General features: G+C 46.3%; 1 protein-coding gene across 1 annotated transcript in view; it reads left to right on the top strand.

Annotated features, from left to right (window-relative positions):
• The window catches only part of FAT2 (FAT atypical cadherin 2), an 84,378-nt gene that overhangs the window by 41,705 nt on the left and 19,807 nt on the right, over positions 1–22,866 (top strand). The window contains exons 10-18 of the mRNA XM_086698466.1: positions 2,376–6,434; positions 7,655–7,851; positions 10,222–10,375; positions 12,413–12,646; positions 15,138–15,521; positions 17,330–17,544; positions 18,532–18,669; positions 19,274–19,417; positions 21,597–21,794. Of these exons, the coding sequence (XP_086554592.1) occupies positions 2,376–6,434; positions 7,655–7,851; positions 10,222–10,375; positions 12,413–12,646; positions 15,138–15,521; positions 17,330–17,544; positions 18,532–18,669; positions 19,274–19,417; positions 21,597–21,794 (5,723 nt within the window). The remainder of the gene's footprint in view (positions 1–2,375; positions 6,435–7,654; positions 7,852–10,221; positions 10,376–12,412; positions 12,647–15,137; positions 15,522–17,329; positions 17,545–18,531; positions 18,670–19,273; positions 19,418–21,596; positions 21,795–22,866) is intronic.

Raw genomic sequence — 22,866 nt, 5'->3', positions numbered from 1 at the left:
ATAAAAAAGTATAATTATGCCCAGGTAGTTTACTTGGCTACTTTTAATAGAACTACTTTTCAACTGCAGTCTACTTATCAAAACTGTTTTTGATGAAACAGGGTCTGTATCACAGGGCAAATTGGGAAATCACCTCACTAGTCAGCTGGAGAATAGCTTCCACGAGTGGGAGAATCAGATGGAATGTTTTGTGATGAAGCCTGGCTATTTGGTTACTATTGAAATAATAAAATATGCACCTGTGTGATAAACAGAACAAGAATAGTAAAGTATAGGTCTTCCCAGAGTGAAGACCTATACCCCTGGAGGTGAGCAAAATTATTCAGGTGTTACTCAATGATGGCATTAAATAGGCAATCTTCTCATCACAAGAAAAAAATTGTGACTATGTGAGATGATGGCGGTTAGCTAAACTTATTCTGGCAATCCTTTTGCAATATAAAGGTACATCAAATCATTATGTTGTATACCTTAAATCAGTACATTATATGTCGACTACATCTCAATAAAACTAGGGAGAGGGAAGTATCCGTTATGCAAGTTGAAATTCTGGAGATCTGCTATGTGACATTGTGCTTTTAGTTAACAATACTGTGCTATATACCCTTAAACATTTGCTAAGAGGTAGATCTCATGTTATCTGTTCTTACCATAAACGAAAGAAAGAAAGAAAGAAAGAAAGAAAGAAAGAAAGAAAGAAAGAAAGAGCAAGCAGGAGGGAGGGAGGAAGGGGTTGTTGTCTAAATAAAGTCAGATTTTAAAAACTGCAATAACTTTGAGACACTATTTTGGGGGGAAATATAATTAATTATATTTTCAACATTATTTTTTGGGAATCATATAATGTTGTATAACCAGAACTTTCCTCAAAACTTAAATTTGAAATGTTATTATGCATTTATCAAAATAAATATTAAATTTTATTGTTTTTTTACAATTTTTTAATGTTTATTTTTGAGAGAGAGGAAGAGAGACAGAGCACAAGTGGGGGAGGTGCGGAGAGAGAGGGAGACACAGGATCTGAAGCAGGCTCCAGGCTCTGAGCTGTCAGCACAGAGCCCAAAGCGGGGCTCAAACTCATGAACCGTGAGATCATGACCTGAGCCGAAGTCAGATGCTTAATTGAGCCACCCAGAAGCCCCTACATATTAAATTTTAAAAGGCCTATAAAAGATAGGCAATCAGATATGGAGAAAATACTTCCCCTTGATTTTCACGGGGGCTTCCTGGTTAGTGAAGGACAAAGGCCTCACTGGGTACTCGAATCTCTCATTCTTCTCTAACACTTGCTACTCCTAGTTTTACAAAGGAAAGAGGATAGATCTCAGGCTCACATCCTTTAGCAAGCAATAGGTTTTAACCAGATTTTACCCAGGTATTTTATCCAAATGTTTTTTTCCACTGACTTGTTTTTGTGGTAGCCTCTGATGTATGGCAAGCAATAAGGATTTTCTCTTTTAAAGTAGTGATACAAAAGTTGCCTATTAAGTTATTTTAAATTTAGGGGCACCTGGGCGGCTTAGTCAGTTAAGCATCTGACTTTGGCTCAGGTCAGGACCTCATGGTTCATGAGTTCGGGCCTCACATCAGGCTCTGTTCTGACAGCTCAGAGCCTGGAGCTTGCTTCAGATTCTGTGTGTGTGTGTGTGTGTGTCTCTCTCTCTCTCTGCCCCTCCCCTGCTTGTACTCTGTCTCTCTCTGTCTCTCCCCAAAATGAATGAGCATTAAAAAAATTATTTTTAAGATATTTTAAATTAAAAAACCAAATCCGTTTAAAGGAAAATATGCACTCAATAATGGTATAAAATTGCGAAGGTGGTGGCTGGATATTGAAAAAACTATAAAGGCAATGTGAGAATGCTTGACATTTAGAAAATCCAGGTGTGGTGGAAAGGGTATTTGATCAGGAGCCTCAAGGTCTGGGTTCAGTCTCTCCCCACCCAACCTCCAAGCCCAACAAGGACCTTCCCACCATAGACTATGTGGGGAGCAGATAGGGTGGTTTTTAAAAGTCTCTCCTGTAAAAGTCGCCACCGAAATACAGAGTGGAGTGTTCTTTTCCTACGAAGCGTAACTTTCTTTCTTCGCTTTCAAGACCTTCTACAGCTTTGGTTTGTAGCTGAAGTTGTGACCCAAAGACTGAGTGATCATTGAAGCTGCCATTTATGGAGTAGCTACTATGTGCCTTGTGTAAGGTATTTTATAAAACAGGTGTCTTCCCTATATACCATTTCATAACTAAATCCAGGATAGCACAGGATGTGGATTTTGTCCTGTCCACGTTTTGTGTGATAGCCTCTTTACTGATCTAGAAAGCCTACTTGGTATCTCTTGAACATGGGGTAAATTTCAGTTTGTCTTGTTTTTTGTTTCAGGGAACAGCGAGGGTTTCTTCAACATAAATGCCCTGCTAGGCATCATCACTCTGGCCCAGAAACTCGATCAGGCAAATCATGCCCGGTATAGCCTGACAGTCAAGGCAGAAGATCAAGGCTCCCCACAGTGGCATGACCTGGCTACAGTGATCATTAATGTTTACCCATCAGATAGCAGTGCCCCTATCTTTTCCAAAGCCGAGTACTTTGTCGAGATCCCTGAATCAATCCCTGTTGGTTCCCCAGTCCTCCTAGTGTCAGCTACAAGCTCCTCGGAAGTTACCTATGAGTTAAGAGAGGGAAACAAGGATGGTGTGTTCTCCATGAATTCATATTCTGGCCTCATTTCCACCCAGAAGAACCTGGACCATGAGAAAATTTCATCTTACCAGCTGAAAATCCGAGGCATCAATATGGCAGGAGCATTTACTGATGTCATGGCTCTTGTGTACATCATTGACGAAAATGACAATGCTCCCATGTTCTTCAAGTCCGTGTTTGTGGGCCAAATTAGTGAAGCAGCTCCATTGTACAGCATGATCGTGGACGAAAACAACAACCCCCTTGTGATTCGTGCCTCTGACAGTGATGAAGAAGCTAATTCCTTATTGGTCTATGAAATTCTGGAGCCAGAGGCTTTGAAGTTTTTCAAAATTGATCCCAGCATGGGAACCCTGATCATCATATCAGAGATGGATTACGAGAGCATGCCCTCTTTCCAATTCAGCGTCTACGTCCATGACCAAGGAAACCCCATCTTATTTGCACCCAGGCCTGTCCAGGTCACCATCAAGGTCAAAGATGTAAATGACTCCCCTCCCAGGTTCTCAGATCAGGTATATGAAGTAGCGGTAGTGAAGCCTATCCATCGGGGTATGGAGCTCCTAATCGTGCAGGCCAACGATGATGACTCGGAAGTCACTTACGGCATCAAAACTGGCAATGCTGACGAAGCTGTTGCCATCCATCCCATCACAGGCCGTATATCTGTGTTGAACCCTGCTTTCCTGGGAGTCTCTCGGGAGCTCACCATCAGGGCTTCTGATGGCCTATATCAAGATACTGCACTGGTAAAAATTTCTTTGGCACAGGCTCTTAACACAAGCTTGCAGTTTGATCAGGTCGTCTATAAGGCAACAGTGAAGGAGAATTTACAGGATAGAAAGGCACTGGTGATTCTTGGTGCCCAGGGCAATCATTTGAATGACACGCTTTCCTACTTCCTACTGAATGGCACAGATATGTTTCGGATGGTCAGGTCAGCAGGTGTGTTGCAAACAAGAGGTGTGGCATTTGACCGAGAACAGCAGGACACTTATGCGGTAGCGGTGGAATTGAGGGACAACAGGACCCCTCAGAGGGTGGCTCAGGCTCTGGTCAGGGTCTCTATTGAGGATGTCAATGACAATCACCCTGAATTTAAGCATGCACCTTATTACACAGTTATCCAAGATGGCACAGAACCAGGGGACGTTCTCTGTCAGGTATCTGCCACTGATCAGGACTTGGGGGTAAATGGTGCTGTCACATATGCATTTGCAGAAGATTATGCATATTTTCGAATTGACCCCTATCTTGGGGACATATCACTGAAGAAACCCTTTGATTATCAAGCTTTAAATAAGTATCACCTCAAAGTCATTGCTCGGGATGGAGGCACCCCAACCCTCCAGACTGAGGAAGAGGTACTTGTCACCGTGAGAAATAAATCCAACCCGCTGTTTCAGACTCCTTACTACAAAGTGAGAGTGCCTGAAAATATCACACTCTATACCCCAATTCTCCACACCCAGGCCCGAAGTCCGGAGGGACTCCGACTCATCTACAACATCGTGGAGGAAGAGCCCTTGATGCTGTTCACCACTGACTTCAAGACTGGTGTTCTAACAGTAACAGGCCCTTTGGACTATGAGTCTAAGACCAAACACGTGTTCACAGTTAGAGCCACAGACACAGCTCTGGGGTCATTTTCTGAAGCCACAGTGGAAGTCCTGGTGGAGGACGTCAATGATAACCCTCCCACTTTCTCTCAATTGGTCTACACGACTTCAGTATCGGAAGGCTTGCCTGCCCAGACCCCTGTGATCCAACTGTTGGCTTCTGACCAGGATTCAGGGCAGAACCGTGATGTCTCCTATCAGATTGTAGAGGATGGCTCAGATATTTCCAAATTCTTCCAGATCAATGGGAGCACAGGGGAGATGTCCACCGTTCAAGAGCTGGATTATGAAACTCAACAACACTTTCATGTGAAGGTCAGGGCCATGGATAGAGGAGATCCCCCACTCACTGGTGAAACCCTTGTGGTGGTTAATGTATCGGACATCAATGATAACCCCCCAGAGTTCAGGCAACCTCAGTACGAAGCCAATGTCAGTGAGCTGGCAACATGTGGACACCTGGTTCTTAAAGTGCAAGCTCTTGACCCTGACAGCAGGGATACCTCCCGCCTGGAGTACCTGATTCTTTCTGGCAATCAGGACAGGCACTTTTCCATCAACAGTTCATCAGGAATAATTTCTATGTTCAACCTTTGCAAAAAGCACCTGGACTCTTCTTACAATTTGAGGGTAGGTGCTTCTGATGGGGTCTTCCGAGCAACTGTGCCTGTGTATATCAACACTACAAATGCCAACAAGTACAGCCCAGAGTTCCAGCAGCATGTTTATGAGGCAGAATTGGCAGAAAATGCAAAGGTGGGAACCAAGGTGATTGAGTTGCTAGCCATAGACAAAGATAGTGGTCCCTACGGCACTGTAGATTATACCATCATCAATAAACTAGCAGGTGAGAAGTTCTCCATAAACCCCAATGGCCAGATCACCACTCTGCAGAAACTGGATCGGGAAAATTCAACAGAAAGAGTTATTGCCATTAAAGTCATGGCTCAGGATGGAGGAGGAAGAGTGGCCTTCTGCACCGTGAAGATCATCCTCACGGATGAAAATGACAACCCTCCACAATTTAAAGCATCTGAGTACACAGTGTCCATTCAATCCAATGTCAGTAAAGACTCCCCAGTTATCCAGGTGTTGGCCTATGATGCAGATGAAGGTCGGAATGCAGATGTCACCTACTCAGTGGACTCAGTGGAGGACTTGGATGAAGAGGTCATTGAAGTCAACCCAACTACTGGTGTTGTCAAGGTGAAAGAGAGCCTGGTGGGATTGGAAAACCGAGCCTTTGACTTAAAAATCAAAGCCCAGGACGGGGGGCCTCCTCACTGGAACTCTCTGGTGCTGTTACGACTTCAGGTGGTTCCTAATGAAGTATCCTTGCCCAAATTTTCTGAACCTTTGTATACTTTCTCTGCATCTGAAGATCTTCCAGAAGGGTCTGAAATTGGTTCTGTTAAAGCAGTGGCAGCTCAAGATCCAGTCATCTATAGTCTAGTGCAGGGCACCACACCAGAGAGCAACAAGGATGGTGTCTTCTCCTTGGACCGAAACACAGGAGTTCTAAAGGTGAGAAAGGCCATGGACTATGAGTCCACCAAATGGTACCAGATTGATTTGATGGCACATTGTCCCCATAATGACACTCCCTTGGTCTCCTTGGTCTCTGTCAATATCCAAGTGAAGGATGTCAATGACAATAGGCCTATCTTTGAGGCTGATCCCTATAAGGCTGTCCTCACTGAGAATATGCCAGTGGGGACCTCAGTCATTCAGGTGACTGCCAATGACCAGGACACTGGGAATGATGGCCAGGTGAGCTACAGGCTGCCAGTGGATCCTGGTAGCAATATCCATGAGCTCTTTGCCATTGACAGTGAGACTGGCTGGATCACCACGCTCCAGGAGCTTGACTGTGAGACACGCCAGACCTACCGCTTTTATGTGGTGGCCCATGACCATGGAAGGACCATCCAGCTCTCCTCTCAGGTCCTGGTTGAAGTCTCCATTACAGATGAGAATGACAATGCTCCCCGATTTGCTTCTGAAGACTATAGAGGATCTGTGGTTGAGAACAGTGAACCTGGTGAACTCGTGGCCACTCTTAAAACCGTGGATGCTGATGTCTCTGAGCAGAACAGACAGGTCACCTGCTACATTACAGGTAAGAATACTTGTCTTGGAATGGCGGCACTGGGGTACATTGAAAAAAGTCTAGAAAGAGGTGCCCTAAGACACGGGTTTAAGTCCTGGCTCTGTGGCTTATTAGATTCCATTTATAGACTTGGCATGCCTATTCTCATTCACTTCACAAGGATGCTGGTAAGATCTAACTTGAGAAAGCTCAGACAGCCCCCTGTAAATTGGAAAGTGTTTTGCAGAGAAGATCTCTTATTACTTTAGGTGAAGTAGAAAGAATAGAAGGGAGATACTTGTAACTGTTCTCGGCTTCTAGAGGATGGAGAAGGCATCAGTAGTCTTATGATCCCTGAAAACTCTGTCAGATGACTGTCCTTGTGGAGTGTATTCTGCCTAGAGCAAGTTGTGGATACCAGAAAGACTCCTTAAGTCAATCATAGGACCTAAGTGTTGGAGTGAAAACACTCATAGATATGATTCCAGCTCAGTCCCCTCACTTCACACACAGGAAAACCAAAGCCCAGATAGGGGCAGAAACTCAACCAAGGTCGCACTCCAAGCCTGAGTCAGATCTGGCGTTAAAACCACACTCTACAAGCTGCTTTCCCTAGCAATAGATACCTATTGCAGACTTAAATTACCCCAATCCCTGTCCAGTGACTGAACCAGCTAGCCAGTGGCCATAAAGGAGCTTTTGTTTTTAATTTTTTAATGTTTATTTATTTTTTAGAGAAAGAGAGAGACAGAGCTGAGTGGGGGAGGGGAAGAGAGAGAGGAGACACAGAATCCGAAGCAGGCTCCAGGCTCTGAGCTGTCAGCACAGAGCTGACACGGGGTTCAAACTCACGGATTGTGAGATCATGACCTGAGCTGAAGTCAGATGCTTAACCGACTAAGCCACCCAGGTGCCCCAAAATGGTGTTTCTTTATTTCTTGTATAGAATTGAAATTTACTTCCCTTTAACTTCCCCACAATGCCTTCCAAAGCACAAAAAATAGGAAATTTGCCCCTCAGCCACATATTTTAGAGTGGTGCTTCTCACGGTGATAATTCCATTTCATAGGAGGCCTTTGAAGCCAGAACCAAATAACTGACTCAATAGAAATATGGGTCCCTTATTCAGGGAGGAAAATTTTGTCTTTCCTAGAAATCCTGGAAAAAGTGTCACATGGGCAGCACCTATGGCACAAAGCCTGGTTTATTCCTTTTCCTCAGCTCCTGGAAGCTCTGTTCCATCTTTTTAGAGGGAGACCCCCTGGGCCAGTTTGGCATCAGCCAAGTTGGAGATGAGTGGAGGATTTTCTCGAGGAAGACCCTGGACCGTGAGCACACGGCCAAGTACTTGCTCAGAATCACAGCTTCCGACGGCAAGTTCCAGGCTTCGGTCCTCGTGGAGATCTTTGTTCTGGACATCAATGATAACAGCCCGCAGTGCTCACAGGTAAGGGCCAGGTAAGGGTGAGGTGACAGTGGAGGCAGAAGAGGAAGGAGAAGGGCTCGGGGGACTATCTCTGAGGCTTGCATCACTGACCAGCTCTTGCTTCTCCCCAGCTGGCCTCAGACTAGTGCCCTAGGCAGGGTTCATTCTAGGCAATTCCTTCCCTCGACTGCTGCCATAGGGATGTCACCAAGTTCTCTAGAACCCCTGGTCCATACTTTTCCCCCTATACTCCCTACAAAGGTCTACTTCCCTGAAAAATACATCCAGAAGTAAAGTAACTTCTTTATTCTCCAAGCACAATCTGCTGTGCCCAGGGGGGAAACCCCTCTTCCACTCAGCTTGTTAGCTTGGCTCATTACATCCAAAGAGACCTGCCCCCAGAGACACCCCACACTACTTTCATGCCCATATATACATATCCCCACACCTACATGGATAATACAGACCTTAGATGCCCTCCTCAAGGTTGTAAGTATACACAAACATGCAGGCAGGGCAGTTGCATTTTTGCTGAGGACTTCACTTAATTCAACCCTAAATTACTCTTGAAAACAAACGTTGAATCGTGGTGGTCGTGGTGGTGGTGGTGTGTGTGTGTGTGCACGTGTGTGTATGTTGGGAAGAGAACTGTGTTCTTAGAGGACCTAAGCGAGTAATCATTGCCACGTAGCTTTGTGTTGAAACATATTTTTTACATTTCTTTATTTTTGGGAGACAGAAAGAGACAAAGCACAAGAGGGGGAGGGGCAGAGAGAGAGAGGGAGACACAGAATCCCAAGCAGGCTCCAGGCTCCGGGCTGTCAGCACAGAGCCCGATGCGGGGCTCGAACCCACGGACCAGGAGATCATGCCCTGAGCCAGAGTCAGACGCTCAACCGACTGAGCCACCCAGGTGCCCCTAAACATATTTTTTTAAATACAGTAAATAATTCTTAACTTTGGTGGTTTGCATTGCCTCAAAGTTTTCAGATAGAACATTTTACTGTTATAACATTTCAACTTACAGTAATTCAAATTTACATAAAATCCAGCCATTCAGTATATATACATAAATACAAACTTACACATACTCACTCATGTACACACACACAAAGGATCGTCTACAACTCTACATATACATGCAAATACCCATACATATATGCACACAGATACATAAGCATATACCTGCATACACACACAACATTCATCCATCTGTATACCCATCCAGACGTGGAAATACACATATATAACTCACACAAACATACTTACATGTGCATTGCATATATATACGCACTTCACTTATTTGCACACATTGATGCAACACATACCTTATAACACAAAAAATACATATATCCCATCACCTTTTCTTCCTCTGTCTTCTACACACCAACTACAGAAAATCGTAGTAGAAAAAGAGAACCTATATTATCAGGTGCATGGAAAATGCCTTCGTGGGATCCAAGATAACCACCTTTTGGATCTCAGAAGGGCAGCCTTTCTTGGGGAGGATGGTGGCCATACTTTCTTCCTCTTTCCCCTTAACTATCCTTGCAACCAGCCTGCATCCTCCCCATGCTGGGAGAGGCCAGGACCAAGCTCGCCCTGGCCTTCCCAGAGGTGGTCAACTGCATCACTAGAGTCAGAGAAAAGAGGTCTGGGTGGCCATCTCTGTACAGCCCACCCAGGCCCAAAGCCTCCACCCAGAGCAGGGTCTCACGCTCACCCACACCCTGCAGTGGGAGAAACCAGTTTGCTTGGAACCTGTGCCCAGAGCCAGCAGGTAGAGGAACACTGGGCTCCTGGGGAGCTCCAGCCTCTCCCCTGTGCCATATCCCCTGCTATGAAGGTACCTGTAGTGAAGGGAGGATGGGGGCAGGCCCTGGGGGCTCTTAGGGTCCAGACCTGACTCAAACAGCCAAGGGTCTGTCTTGGGGTATAGGCAGGTGAGCCTGACAGCATGGCCTCACCACAGAGACCAGGATGCCTGGCCTGGAGGGAGTGGCTTGACCTGACACCTTCCAGAACGCCTCACATCAGGCTCATCTCACCAACCTCCTCCAGAAGCCTCAAAGGACCCGTGTGGAGTAGGTGGAAGCAGGTCCTTCTAGCTCTGAGTGTGGGCTTTTGATGGTGGATCTTCTCTCTCACTCCGCATTCATTCTCTTTCTTTTCCGACTAGTCCCTTGCCATCGTGCTCCTTGTTGGCAATCTCCGTTTTCCTTGCAGTTTCACCTTATTCCGTTTTAACCACGCCCTGCTTCCCTCTCTTCCCCTCTCCCCATCTTGCTCTCTGACCTCTCTCTCTCTGCTTCTCTCTCCCTCTCTGTCATTCTGCCTCTCTCTCAGTCACGTGTGTCTCCCACAATCTTCCTCTTTGTGTTCCATCTCCAGCTTCTCTATACTGGCAAAGTCAGTGAAGATATATCTCCAGGACACTTCATTTTGAAAGTCTCTGCAACAGACTTGGACTCCGAAACCAACGCTCAGATCACATATTCTCTGCATGGTCCTGGAGCAGATGAATTTAAGCTGGATCCTCATACAGGTGGGTTTCCTGAGCTGCGGGATCCAGCCAAGAACTTACTTAGTGAATACCAGTGACAAGTGCCATGCTAGGCTCCTTGGAGAAGAAGCGAGAATTCACTTGTCCATCCATCCATTCACTCAGCAAACATACTGGTACTATGTGCCAAGTATTGCACTAGATGGCGGGACATAATCAATAGACGGACGGGCTCTGGGTCTTATGGGAAAAGCAGTCATCAGATCAGTGGTTTGAACGTGCTGAGTTAAGAAAAGACGCAAGATGCTAAGGGAAGGTTTGACAGGAGCAGGGAGAGAGCCCTGGGGGCAGAGTTAAGGGAGTCGTAGGGATAGACACTCAAGGAGAATTTATGCAAGGACCTTGTTTTAGGAGAGAGCACATTCATCTGAGGTCCTGATGCAAGGCCAGAAACTAGTGCACAGAGGGGAGGAGATAGGCCAAGGGTAGGGGTGGGGGGCGGGCACAAACTCCACCTTTAGAGCCATCAGAGGATTTAGGCAGGTGAGCTTCATGGTCAAGGACATGATCTCAAGACGTGTACGTTGCAGACCTCAAAATATTATTGTAGAAAATCCCAAGAGAGAAAGTCTATAGAAGTCTAGCCCAGGTCAGGCACGTAGTATGAGTCCAGTGGATGCAGTTGACATTGTCATTATTATTAGAGGACAAAGCCCAGAGCTGGAAGCAGAGAGCCCTGCAGGGTAGAGCACCAATGCCTGGGAGAGGATGGGCTGTGAGAGTCTGATGGAGAAGACAGGATGGGGTCTGCTTCCTTTGGAAAAACGGCCGCACAGTGGGATCCCCATCCAGCTGCGGTGGGGGAAGGTGTGGGCATGGGCAGCACAGAAGGCCCAGGCCACAGACGGCCAGCTGCTGACACTTGGCTTGGAACCAAGAGCTCAAAGGATGGCTTGGAGGTTCCTGAGCAGGGAGGTGGCAGGTGAGAGTGGTGTCCCAGGAAGCTGTCTGGATAAATAGGAGACAACCTTGTCCTTTCTCATTCCAGCATGGGCGTGCTGAGTCACCCCAGGCAGGTTACCTAATCTCTCTCTGGGGCTGTTTGTTCAGCTGCAGGATGATTGGTGGGGTCTTAAAAAAACGGGGTGGTTTTTCTAAATATGGAAATAATACATGCTCATTGTACAAAAATCCAAACACCGTGGGCGTGTATTATGCAGAAACTGGAAAGTCTGTATAATAATCAGCCCCTCCCCAAAGAGAAGCACTCTAGAATACTATTTTGTGACTTGCTTTTTTTCACATAGCAACATCTGGGAGGTATTAACAAGGCATTACATAAAACTCTATCATAATTCCTTTTGGGTCACACAGTATTTTACTGTATGGCTAATTCGTAATATACCTAACCAATCCCTTTTTGAAAGACATACAGGATATTTTCAGTATGTTGCTATTATAAACAGTGCTACAAAGAATATCTTTATACATACATTTTTATCCTTGGGTTGATTATTCCATAGGATATATTCTTAGATGTGAAATCGTGGGCCAAAGGATACATTTTTTTTTTAAATGTTTATTTTATTTTTGAGAGACAGAAACAGCACGAGCCGGGAAAGGGGCAGAGAGAGGGGGAGACACAGAATCTGAAGCAGGCTCCAGGCTCTGAGCTGTCAGCACCGAGGGGGCTTGAACTCACCATCTGTCAGATCTGTGAGATCATGACCTGAGCCGAAGTCGGACGCTTTACTGGCTGAGCCACCCAGGCGCGCCAAAGGATAAACACATTTTATGTGTTGTTAGAAATTGTCTAGTCGCCCTTTAAAAATGTTGTGTCTCTTTGTAGCTCATTGGTGAGAATCTGAAATTGGTGATGTGTTTGGGAGAATTAGGGAAGCAGGCAGGTGTGGGGCTGAGCTTCTTTCCTAACTGTATATACTCCCTTTTCTGACCCCTTTTTGTCACAGAGTGACAAAACTCTATGTCCCTGTGGTTGCCTTGCGTAGATACCTAGAAGGCATGTGCTGGAGGCATGTCCCCCAGAGAAAGCTCACTGGCTGTCGTTTCTCTGGCCAGGGGAGCTGACCACCCTTACAGCCCTAGACCGAGAGAAGAAGGACACGTACAGCCTTGTTGCCAAGGCGACAGATGGAGGCGGCCAGTCGTGCCAGGCAGATGTGACCCTCTACGTGGAGGATGTGAATGACAATGCCCCCCATTTCTTCCCCAGCCACTGTGCTGTGGCTGTCTTTGACAACACCACGGTGAAGACCCCCGTGGCTGTGGTATTGGCCCGGGATCCCGACCAAGGTGAGGAGGAGAATGATTGGAGGCCCTTTGCTCATGGGGTCACCTGGGATGGGATGAGGGTTTGGCTCTCTGTGTGTTGCTCTGGGGCTTAGCAAGGACTCTGCCTCCTTGCTGAGTCTGCAAACACTTACAAGAGGAAAATGTCCACAACACCGCAAACCTAAGTGCTATGTGACAAAAGATTTGGGCAATGTTTTGAGGCCAGTACAGGGCATTTCAGCGTCATTGTTTGTCACTGGCACTTAGACCTGAGCCCTTTCAATGCTGCCATTTAACCTCAAGGACGCTTTAAATACAAACATCTAATCTGAAATACACAAATCGGAATTATTCAACTCCAATGAATTTGCCACAAGAAAGGAATTTGGGGCATAAACTCTATTAAGCCTATTAAATTCTTTGATCAATTTTCTATATGATAAAGTGAAATCATTTTCAATATTTTACATCTTAACTTTAATGACATTATTTGCATTAGGGTTAATTCTTTTTTTTTTTTTTAATTTACAAGGCAAGTTTGATTCATGCATGCATATTTGTTCCATATTGTACCAATTATAACTTCTGCCATCATGAAGTAGTGTGTGTGCATGTGTGTGTATATATATATGTATACACACACACACACACACATATATATATATATATATATATATATATATACACACACACACAGTGCATATACCCAATTTTCTTAAGTTTTAGACAGGCATTGAAGGAGATGGAATATTTTAAGGGGATCTAGGAGTTCAAGAGAAGGCAAATAGAGCAAAGTCATCTAATGGCCACCAGGCCCTACATAGTGCTCAATTACCTAGTACTTGGACACTTCCTGGGACAGGAAGCTCCCTACTTCCTAGGCAACTACTCGCCTGCCTTTCAAGGTACCTCGCTACTTCCTAGCAGCTACCTACTGACCTTCCATGGTACCTCAGATAATTATCAAGTGCTATCTATTTTGAGTTGACACCTGTCATTCCTGGTCCTGCCCTCTGTAGCCACACAGATCTCCTAGACCCTCGCCCACGACAGCCTTTCTGAGGCCGGGAGGTGGTGATTACCTGCTCCAGCCCCAAGCTTTCCTTCCTGGGTGAAGGAGACCTAGTTCCTTCAATTACATGCTTCCGATCACGCCTTCTTTCTAGGACACATCCCGTGGCGTTATACCACTTTACCATTAACCCTTCAAAACTGTTATTATTCTAATCCAAATATTTCACCCAGATATTCCAAATGTGGCCTGACCAGAAGCTCCCTCTCTCTAGAAAAATGTATATATGGGGGAGTTCCATGGCACGCACATTTAATTTAGGTAAATCCAACTATTCTAATAGGCAGTTTCTGCCGTCATTCAACCGAAAGGGTGTGTGTCCCCATATGTGTGTGAGATGTGAGACCCTCAGGCTCAGGGATGCACTCCTCCCGTTGGGTGAGGATCTTGTAGCTGAGCCTTCACTCTTCTTCTTGCACGTCAGCCCCTACACAAGCCAACTGCTTCAGCTAGTACACAACCAAAGAAAATAACAGAATCTGAGCCAAAGCTGGAGAAACATTGTGTGTTTTGATTTACTAAGAACTTTCCATACCCATCGAGATGTGTGTCTCCTTAGTGTTTTATTTTGACATAATTATAGACACCTAGGAAGCTGCAAAAATAGTACTGGGAGGTCCCTGCACGGTTCCCCCAACTTTCCCCAGTGGTGGCATTTTGGCTGTAGCAGGAAATTGGGGCTGGGACATTACTGGTAACTGGATTTTACTCCTTATTCAGATTTTACCAGTTTCTATATGCACTCATTTGAATGTGTGCATGTGAGCACACATTTTTGTGTGTATGGTTCTATTCCATATTATTCCACATAGAGTTTCATGTAACCACCACCATAACCAAGATATGGAATTGTTCTATCACAACCGAGCAACTCAACATAGATGGTTTTGACCTTGTACAATTTTCACTTTATGAGCTGATGTTAGACTCTAACCCCACATAAACATTTTCAGATAATTTTATGGGTTTGCAGATGTCCTACCGTCCAGAACCTTTCTATGAGGACTTGAAGCCCCTGGTGAAGAATCCCCTACAGAGAGGTTCTCACTCTTTTTTTTTTTTTTTAATTTTTTAAAATGTTTCTATTTATTTTTGAGAGAGAGACAGAGACAGAGACAGAGAGACAGAGCATGAGTGGGGGAGGGACAGAGAGAATGAGGGAGACACAGAATCGAAAGCAGGCCCCAGGCTCTGAGCTGTCAGCACACAGCTCCGATGCAGGGCTCGAATTCGTGAACCACGAGATCATGACCCGAGCTGAAGTCAGACGTCTGCTTAACCAACTGAGCCACCCAGGTGCCCCAATAGAGTGGTTCTCACTGTTAACACAGCCTGAGCATGTTAGCCCTTATGGGGACCCTCCTCCCCAGGCCCTCCTGTGGCTAGAAATTTCACTGCAAGCAGGGCCAGAAGGAACCATGCCCTTGGTCTCCCCAACAGGTGCCAATGCCCAAGTGGTTTACTCTCTGACGGACTCTGCTGAAGGCCATTTTTCCATCGAGGCCACCACAGGTGTGATTCGGCTGGAGAAGCCGCTACGGGTCAAGCCACAGGAAGCACTGGAGCTCACCGTCCGTGCCTCTGACCTGGGCTCCCCGATACCGCTGTCCACACTGGGCACGGTCACTGTGTCAGTGGTAGGCCTCGATGATTACCTGCCTGTGTTCCTGAGCACTGAGCACAGCGTGCAGGTGCCCGAGGACGCCCAGCTTGGCACGGAGGTGCTGCAGCTGGCCACCCTCACTCGCCCCGGCGCCGAGAAGACCGGCTACCGTGTGGTCAGTGGGAACGAGCAGGGGAGGTTCCGCCTGGATGCCCGCACAGGTGAGCCAGCACCTGAGGCAACCTCATCCCCTACATGCACTTACACACACAGGGTCTTGGGGAACACTGGCTTCACATATGGGGGGGGGGTGCCCCCTGCAGACCCTCCCAGGGCAGAACTCCTTTGGCTCTGTGCATCTCTCCAGGTCCCATGTTCCTTCCTTTACCCTGGGGCCAGCCTATCTGGGGACCCCCTTTATTCCTCCGCATCCCCACCCAGGACCCTTGGCGACCCAGTCTTCTCTCACAGTTTGTAGCTTCATGCTCCCAGCTCCGGGCCACCTTCTGGAGGCTGAGGCCACTCTCTGTCCTCGGCTGCGGAGGCATGAAGCACTTGCTGGAATCTGGGGCATAAGCAGCACAGGGCAGGGCCACCTGCTTCCCACCTCTAGCCCTCCCCAAACATCCCAGCACTACCCCGTCTCCCCTTATTCTTACGAAGAGAGAACTGGGGAACAGTCTCTTCTTTCCTCCTGGCCACAGAAAAGTCTAAGTCAGACGCACAGAACCTCGTGGAGGGGCCTCAGAGGCCGCCCAGGCCAGATCCCTTTCCACAGCACCCCCGCAATGATACTCTCTACCTCCTAAAACAGCTGCCTTGTCGTTGAGCAGTATTTTTTAATGGCTGTACTATATAAAAAAATAGAACAGCGTAATGAACCCCATGTTCCCATCACCTAGCTTCAGTAATTGTCAACATAGGCCAGTCTGATTTCATCTTTACCCTTCACCACCACCCCCATGCACACATATGGCATTTGGTTAGTTATTTTAATCTCTTACATTTTCCTCTCCTTTATTTGCCGTGTGGTCTAACTAATGAAACGTGGGTCCGTGTCAGGCAGAACTTTTCTATTTTGGATTGACTAGTAGCTGTATCTTTATGATGTCATACATCTCTCTAGCCCTCATATTCCTTATAAATCACATTTGAATGAAAGACCTTGATCAGGTTCAAGCTCAATTTTGTGGCAACAGTGCTTCAGAGATGAGGCTGTGCTGTACTTTGTACTATGGTGGGAGGCATATGATAACTGATGGGTTTTTTCTGAGGTTAAGACTGACAATGAGCTTGCATGTTGTGAACCTGACCCATCCATTATAGATGGATCCTTCTCATGGTTTTAGCAAACGTTGATGATTATTTCCTAGATACATGATTTCATTTTGTAGAAAAGGAGCAGCCTTCTAATCTTATCATTCCTCATTCATTTACTAATTAGAATTCTTTATAAAGAAGATTTTTCTACCATTAAATATTTGGTTGTCCAGGAACAGCCGGATACATCCTTCTTCTTTTCCAACTGTCAGAGAAATAAATCTACATCCTAGCAGTTCGTTGAGCAACTTAGAGTATTATAAAAGTCTTTGAAAACTAAGTTCTGTCATTTATTAGCCGGGCGAACTTGGGCAGCTCATTTACCTCGAGGGCATCAGTTGGCTCACAAGTTCTTCCTGCTCTACAGAGTTATTACAGATCTACATGAGAGAGATTCAGTATTACAGATTTAAGTGAAATTTCAGTGAAGTATTACAAAAATAAATGAGGGAAACAGTGCTGTTGAGAATGACAGTAAGGGAAGTGAGAGGAGATGAAAGGGAAGAGGAAAGGAGGGTAATGGGGAAATAGAAAACAAAGATGGTGATGTAAGAGAGGAAGGAAGAGATGATGGAGGACAGGAAGGAGGAGATCTGTTTCTCCCAACCCTGTTGAGCTGCCTCTCGTGGGGTTCAGTTCAAGACCCCTCAGCCCTCTGCCTTTGTGGTCCCAAATGCTTCATTGCTCTCATTATCTCTTGTTTCTTCAGGGATCCTGTATGTCAACAGGAGCCTGGACTTTGAGACAAGCCCCAAGTTCTTCCTGTCCGTAGAGTGCAGCCGGAAAGGCTCTTCCTCCCTCAGTGACATGACTACAATCGTGGTCAACATCACTGATGTCAACGAACACCGGCCCAGATTCCCCCAGGATCTGTACACCACAAGGGTCTTGGAGAACGCTGCCGTGGGTGATGTCGTGCTCACAGTAAGGATCTGCAACTTTGCCCTTTGGGAGGCATGGACTTGGGTGGGTTCTTATCTCCTCCTCCCCCAGATGTCTGTGAGCATGGGTTAGTTAATCAGTTTGTATACTATAGACTTGATTCTGACTTGTAGCCACTTGGCCAAACTGTTTCTCATGACAGAGGGTCTCAGGGTCATGTTCGATAAGGTCTAGATCACGTATTGATAGAGTGGGGCATGGGAGAGGCCTTAGAGGGGGTCTCTGTCCAGAGGCGCCAAGGTCTGGGAAGGACCTGGTCACAGTGTGTGATGCGGAGACTCAGTGTGGGGGGAGGGGCACCAAATAACACTTCTTTGCATTCAAACATGTAATTGCTCCCTACTATATAGAGTGAAAACAAACTCATATTCAAAGTTGACCATGACCTCTCCTTATTCTGCCTTCTCGTCTTATCTCCGTCTACTCTCTGACATGCATCCTATGCTCCAACCACCGAAGAAGATGTGCCTTTCCCCAAACAGCCTCTGCACTTTCATACATTCTGGGCTCATGTCTGGAATGCTGGCTCCACTCCCAGAAACCCTTCTTATCCTTCTGGGACTCATGAATGCTTTGCTAATCTCCCCAGGTAGAATTTACCACTGTGTTCTCTGTGCTCTCATAAAGCTGATCACACTTTTCCTCAAATCAGAATGACCCATAACATTAGACATTAAGCTTCCCGGTGGGCATATTCATTTTGGCATGCCCCTCACCTCCTAGTTCCAGACCTAGCATCCTGTCGGTATGAGTGAATGAGTACATGAATGAACCATGGCATGCTGAAATCTATACTACGATATAAAATGAAGAGATTCCTTTGGTAGGGATGACTGTGGCCCATGGGACTGCCACTCCGATGGCAATCATTGGAGGGGACACTCATCTGTTCCCTTTACACTCCCAGGGGCCAATATTCCCTCAGGTCCCTTTTGACCTCCATTCACAACTACCCTCCCACTGCTGCAGGTGTCAGCAACTGACGAAGACGGACCTGTAAATAGTGCCATCACGTACAGCCTGGTAGGAGGGAACCAGCTCGGGCACTTCACCATCCACCCCAAGAAGGGGGAGCTGCAGGTGGCCAAGGCCCTGGATTGGGAACAGGTGAGTCATGTGGGAGGGGCCCGACCCGAGCTCATCAGAGCAGAGGTATGGTCCCAGTGCAGGTCCAGAGAACTGTGGTCAGCACCCCATGCTGACTTCTCCAGACCTGCCCTCACTTGTTTTCTCTGTGTGGTCTCTGTGGCCTATGAGGCCGGAGGCAGGAGAGGGACTAAGTGACCCTTAACCTCCTTTAGAGGAGCTCAGGCTAGCTTCTTACTATTGACAAGGAGCCATTAGATAATAAATCAATAGTAATAAATCAATAATAAATTCTTGTTTACTGAGCACCTGCTCTGTGACAGGAACTTTGCTAAGTGCTTTACATACATTTGGTCCTTAAAATAATCCTAGGGCGTGGGTCCCAATAATCTCACAGATGTTTAGTCACCTTCTCCACGTCTCACAGCTAGGAAATGGTTCAAGTGGAAATCAAACCTATTTCTTCCTGACTCCAAAACCTGGACCCTAAAATAGTATGTACGGGCAATGGAGGCAGGCACAGCGGAGCATCTCCATCTTATTTTGGGGAAAACATTAGTGATGAGTCATGGGGCAGAACTGAGGGGTCTTGTTGCTAACTCTCTATTGGCATCTTGCTATACAGACTTCTAGCTATTCCCTGAGGCTCCGAGCCACAGACAGCGGGCGGCCCCCACTGCATGGGGACACAGACATCGCTATCCAAGTGGTTGATGTCAATGATAACCCGCCGAGGTTCTTCCAGCTCAACTACAGCACCTCCGTCCAGGTACGCTTGAGCTTCCAAAGACATCTTGAAGCCTTCCTGCCTTCATCTCCCTCCTAGTGGAGGGTGCTCACCACTGATATCAGTTCACCCAAACATGGGCTGTGACCTTGCCAACTGATATCCCTAATGGCAACACAGCCTGCAAAAGGGGACTATGAATTACAGCATTAACAAATAATCGGGCAATGTGCTAGGCACTTGCACATCCATTACCTCATTTGGGACCTGCATAGCTGCATGAGACAGGTAGTACGGTAACCACTGCCCCCCGCCCCCTTATTCGTGGCTTTGCTCTCTGTGGTTCCAGCCAGGCTGACCCCTAGTCAGTCACGGTCCAGAAGCTGGTGATCCCCTTCTGACATATCATCAGAAGGTCAGTAGTAGCTTAATATACATCACACAGGCTGTGTGCTTATGTCGTTCATCTTACGTCACTTCATCATGTAGGCATCTTACTATCCTCACATGGTCACAAGAAGAAGGGTGAATACAGATACTTAGAGAGAGAAAGAGAGACCACACTCACATAACTTTTATTAGAGTATATTGTTATAATTTTCTATTTTATCATTAGTTATTGTTGTTAATCTCTTATTGTGCCTCATTTATAAATGAAACCTTATCACAGGTATGTATGTATAGAAAAAAATCCCACACCTTGTATAGAGTATATACAAGGTGTGGTTACTATCCATGGTTTTTAGCATCCACTGGGGATGTTAGAACATATCACCAAGGATAAGGAGGCCTACTCTGTCCACTTTACAGGTTTTTAAAATGGAGGTGCAGAAATGTGCCATTGTTAGAATGTGGCAAATCTGGGATTTAAACGCAGAAGATTTTCCAGATCTCATGCTATTTTCATCATACTGATGGTTTACAAATGGGATTTGAAGAGGGCCTAGGGATTCACCGGGGAATTGTGACCGTAAGAAGTGAGGGAGGTGAGGACGAGGATAAGACGGCAGAATCATGGGTCCTGCTATGTATCAGCCAGAGTCATTCACTTGTTTGTGTATTATGAGTATTAGGTAGGATGCTGTGACTGCCAATAACAGATTATCTGACTAAAACCTTGTTTAATAATAAAGATTTATTTCATGTAACAAAAGGTATGATGGTGGGAAGTTCTATTCCAGAATTGGTTATTTCACCAGAAAAACAGTATCACAGCTTTGAGCTAGCTTCTTTGAAATTCCCTCACCTTCTTTCTCATGGTTACAAAATGGCTGCTGCAGCTCCAGCATCACATCCTTGTCTAACCATCTTCAAAGGCAAACAGAAGGGGACTTCCCCCCACTCTGTTTTTAGCAAAGAAGAAAACTTCTTAAAACCCTCATCTGGTTGACTTCTCCAATGATCAGAATCAGATTACATGATCAACATTAAACCAAAAACTGGCACTTGAAATCAGATTTTATAACTGACTTAGACCAATCATAGTCCATCTCTTCTTAATAAGGACACAACTTTTCTGAGATACGGCCACCCCACACCTGAACAAAAGTCAGGTTTTGTAAGAAAGGAAGGAAGGAATGTCTATTGGATAGGCAACCATTAGTTTCTGTCCATCGGATTTCTGTTCATAGATAGGATTTTGTTGCAAAAAGACAGTGAACCACCACTGTGTTATAGATACTGAATTCCCATGTTATGGAGCAAAGACTGGAACAGTACCCAGGAAATCTATTTTTTAGTTGAATTCCTACGCGTTTTTAAATGTTCTCATTGAGTGGCTGTTCCATTGGTCTTCTAAACAGGAAACCATTTATAAGTGTTCAGTTGACCCTACGAATCCCAAAATTTCCACGTGGATCCCAGGCGCTTACGAATTTATATACATGAATCGCCAGCTGTGTGAACTTGCACAAGTCACCTTCTGTAGGATAAGGGGACTCTAGGGACCCTTCTGGCCTCCAAGGGCTTTGTTTCTAAGACCCAGCACCGCCCTCAGGAAGCTCTTGGTCAAGATTGGCGGAGCCAACAACTAATTCAGAGGCTGGCAGAATGAATGAATGAATGAATGAATGAATGAATGAATGACAGCTCGAGGTCCAGGCATGGCCTGAGAGCAGCCAGAGTGCTGAGGACTTAGCCCAGAGGAGGGGACCCAGAAAGATGCAAAAGGAAGGACTGGAATTCATTTTGCTCTTTGATTTCCTGTCACTCTCTGTCTCAGGAGAACTCACCCATTGGCAGCAAAGTCCTGCAGTTGATCCTGAGTGACCCAGACTCCCCCGAGAACGGCCCCCCCTACTCATTCCGAATCACCAAGGGGAATGATGGCTCTGCCTTCCGAGTGACCCCTGATGGATGGCTGGTGACCACCATGGGCCTGAGAAAGAGAGTCCAGGAGTGGTATCAGCTTCAGATCAAGGTGAGAGCTGTGTTGGGCCACTGGTGGTGACCATGGGGACAGTAATGTGCTGGCAAAAGCACTGTCAGTGCTCCTATTATTAGGGGGAAGTGTACAGAGCTCTCACTAGGTGCTGGGCCCTGGGTTAAGTTCTCCACGGGTCTCATTGCATTAAATCCTCGCAATGGGCTTTAGGGCAGGTACAATTACCACCCCCGCTTTACAGATGTAGCAACTGAGGCACAGGGAGCTTGAGCGCCTGGCTTAAAGCAATACTGCTAATAAGTGGCAGAGGTGGGTTGCTCCAGACCAAACACTCTGACCCTAGAGCCTAAGCTCTTAATTCCTACACTGCCTCCAGGCAGAACCATACCCTCACTCTGGCTCTAACTTCCTGAGCCAGAACAGCTCTCTGAACCTCACAGAAATTGGTGTGGGGTCCAAACTGGAGAACATATATACGTGTGAAGGGGATCACGGTGATGTTGCAAAGGGCAGCCCGAGAACAGCCAAAGTAAAGTTGTCAAGATGGTGGCTAAACGTTTCTTCTTCATTTAATTCCCTCAAAATCCCTTTCTTAAATCTCAAGTCACAGTGGATCCTATTGTGCTGTGAACTTCTTCCCTGGGATCAGGATGATGGATCCATCCATTCATCCAGCCAGCCAGTCAGTCATTCACTGAGTCTTTGAACAACTATTGAGCACCCATCACGTGTCAGCCCCTATGCTTGCTGCTAGTAATGTAGCAGGGGGAAAGAAGGGGGTGGTCCTCATGGGCTTTTGATTCCAATCACGGAGATAAACAATAAACAGATGAAGAAAGAAAGTGATGAGAGGCTCACAGGGCACAGGGGAGACATATTCAGAGGATGGCTGCCCTCACGAGGAGGGGACCTTTGAGCTGGGACCTGAGAAGTGAGCTGTGTGAAAATGGTCAGGAAAGTGTCACAGGCAGGAACAAGATGAGCCAATGTCTCAAGCCAAGAGTTCAAGCTCTGGAACAAGCGCTTGAAGTGGCCTCAGATGGACCTAATGTGGCCGGCGTGGTGATCTATAATGGGAATAAGCTGAAGACATGGGGTGGCTGGGTCA

The sequence above is a fragment of the Puma concolor genome, chromosome A1 (assembly GCF_028749965.1).
Source record: "Puma concolor isolate L17-30 chromosome A1, mPumCon1.1.hap2, whole genome shotgun sequence".
Lineage (NCBI taxonomy): Eukaryota > Metazoa > Chordata > Mammalia > Carnivora > Felidae > Puma > Puma concolor.
The sequence above is the reverse complement of the archived record's forward strand: the minus strand, read 5'-3'. Positions and strand labels throughout refer to the sequence as shown.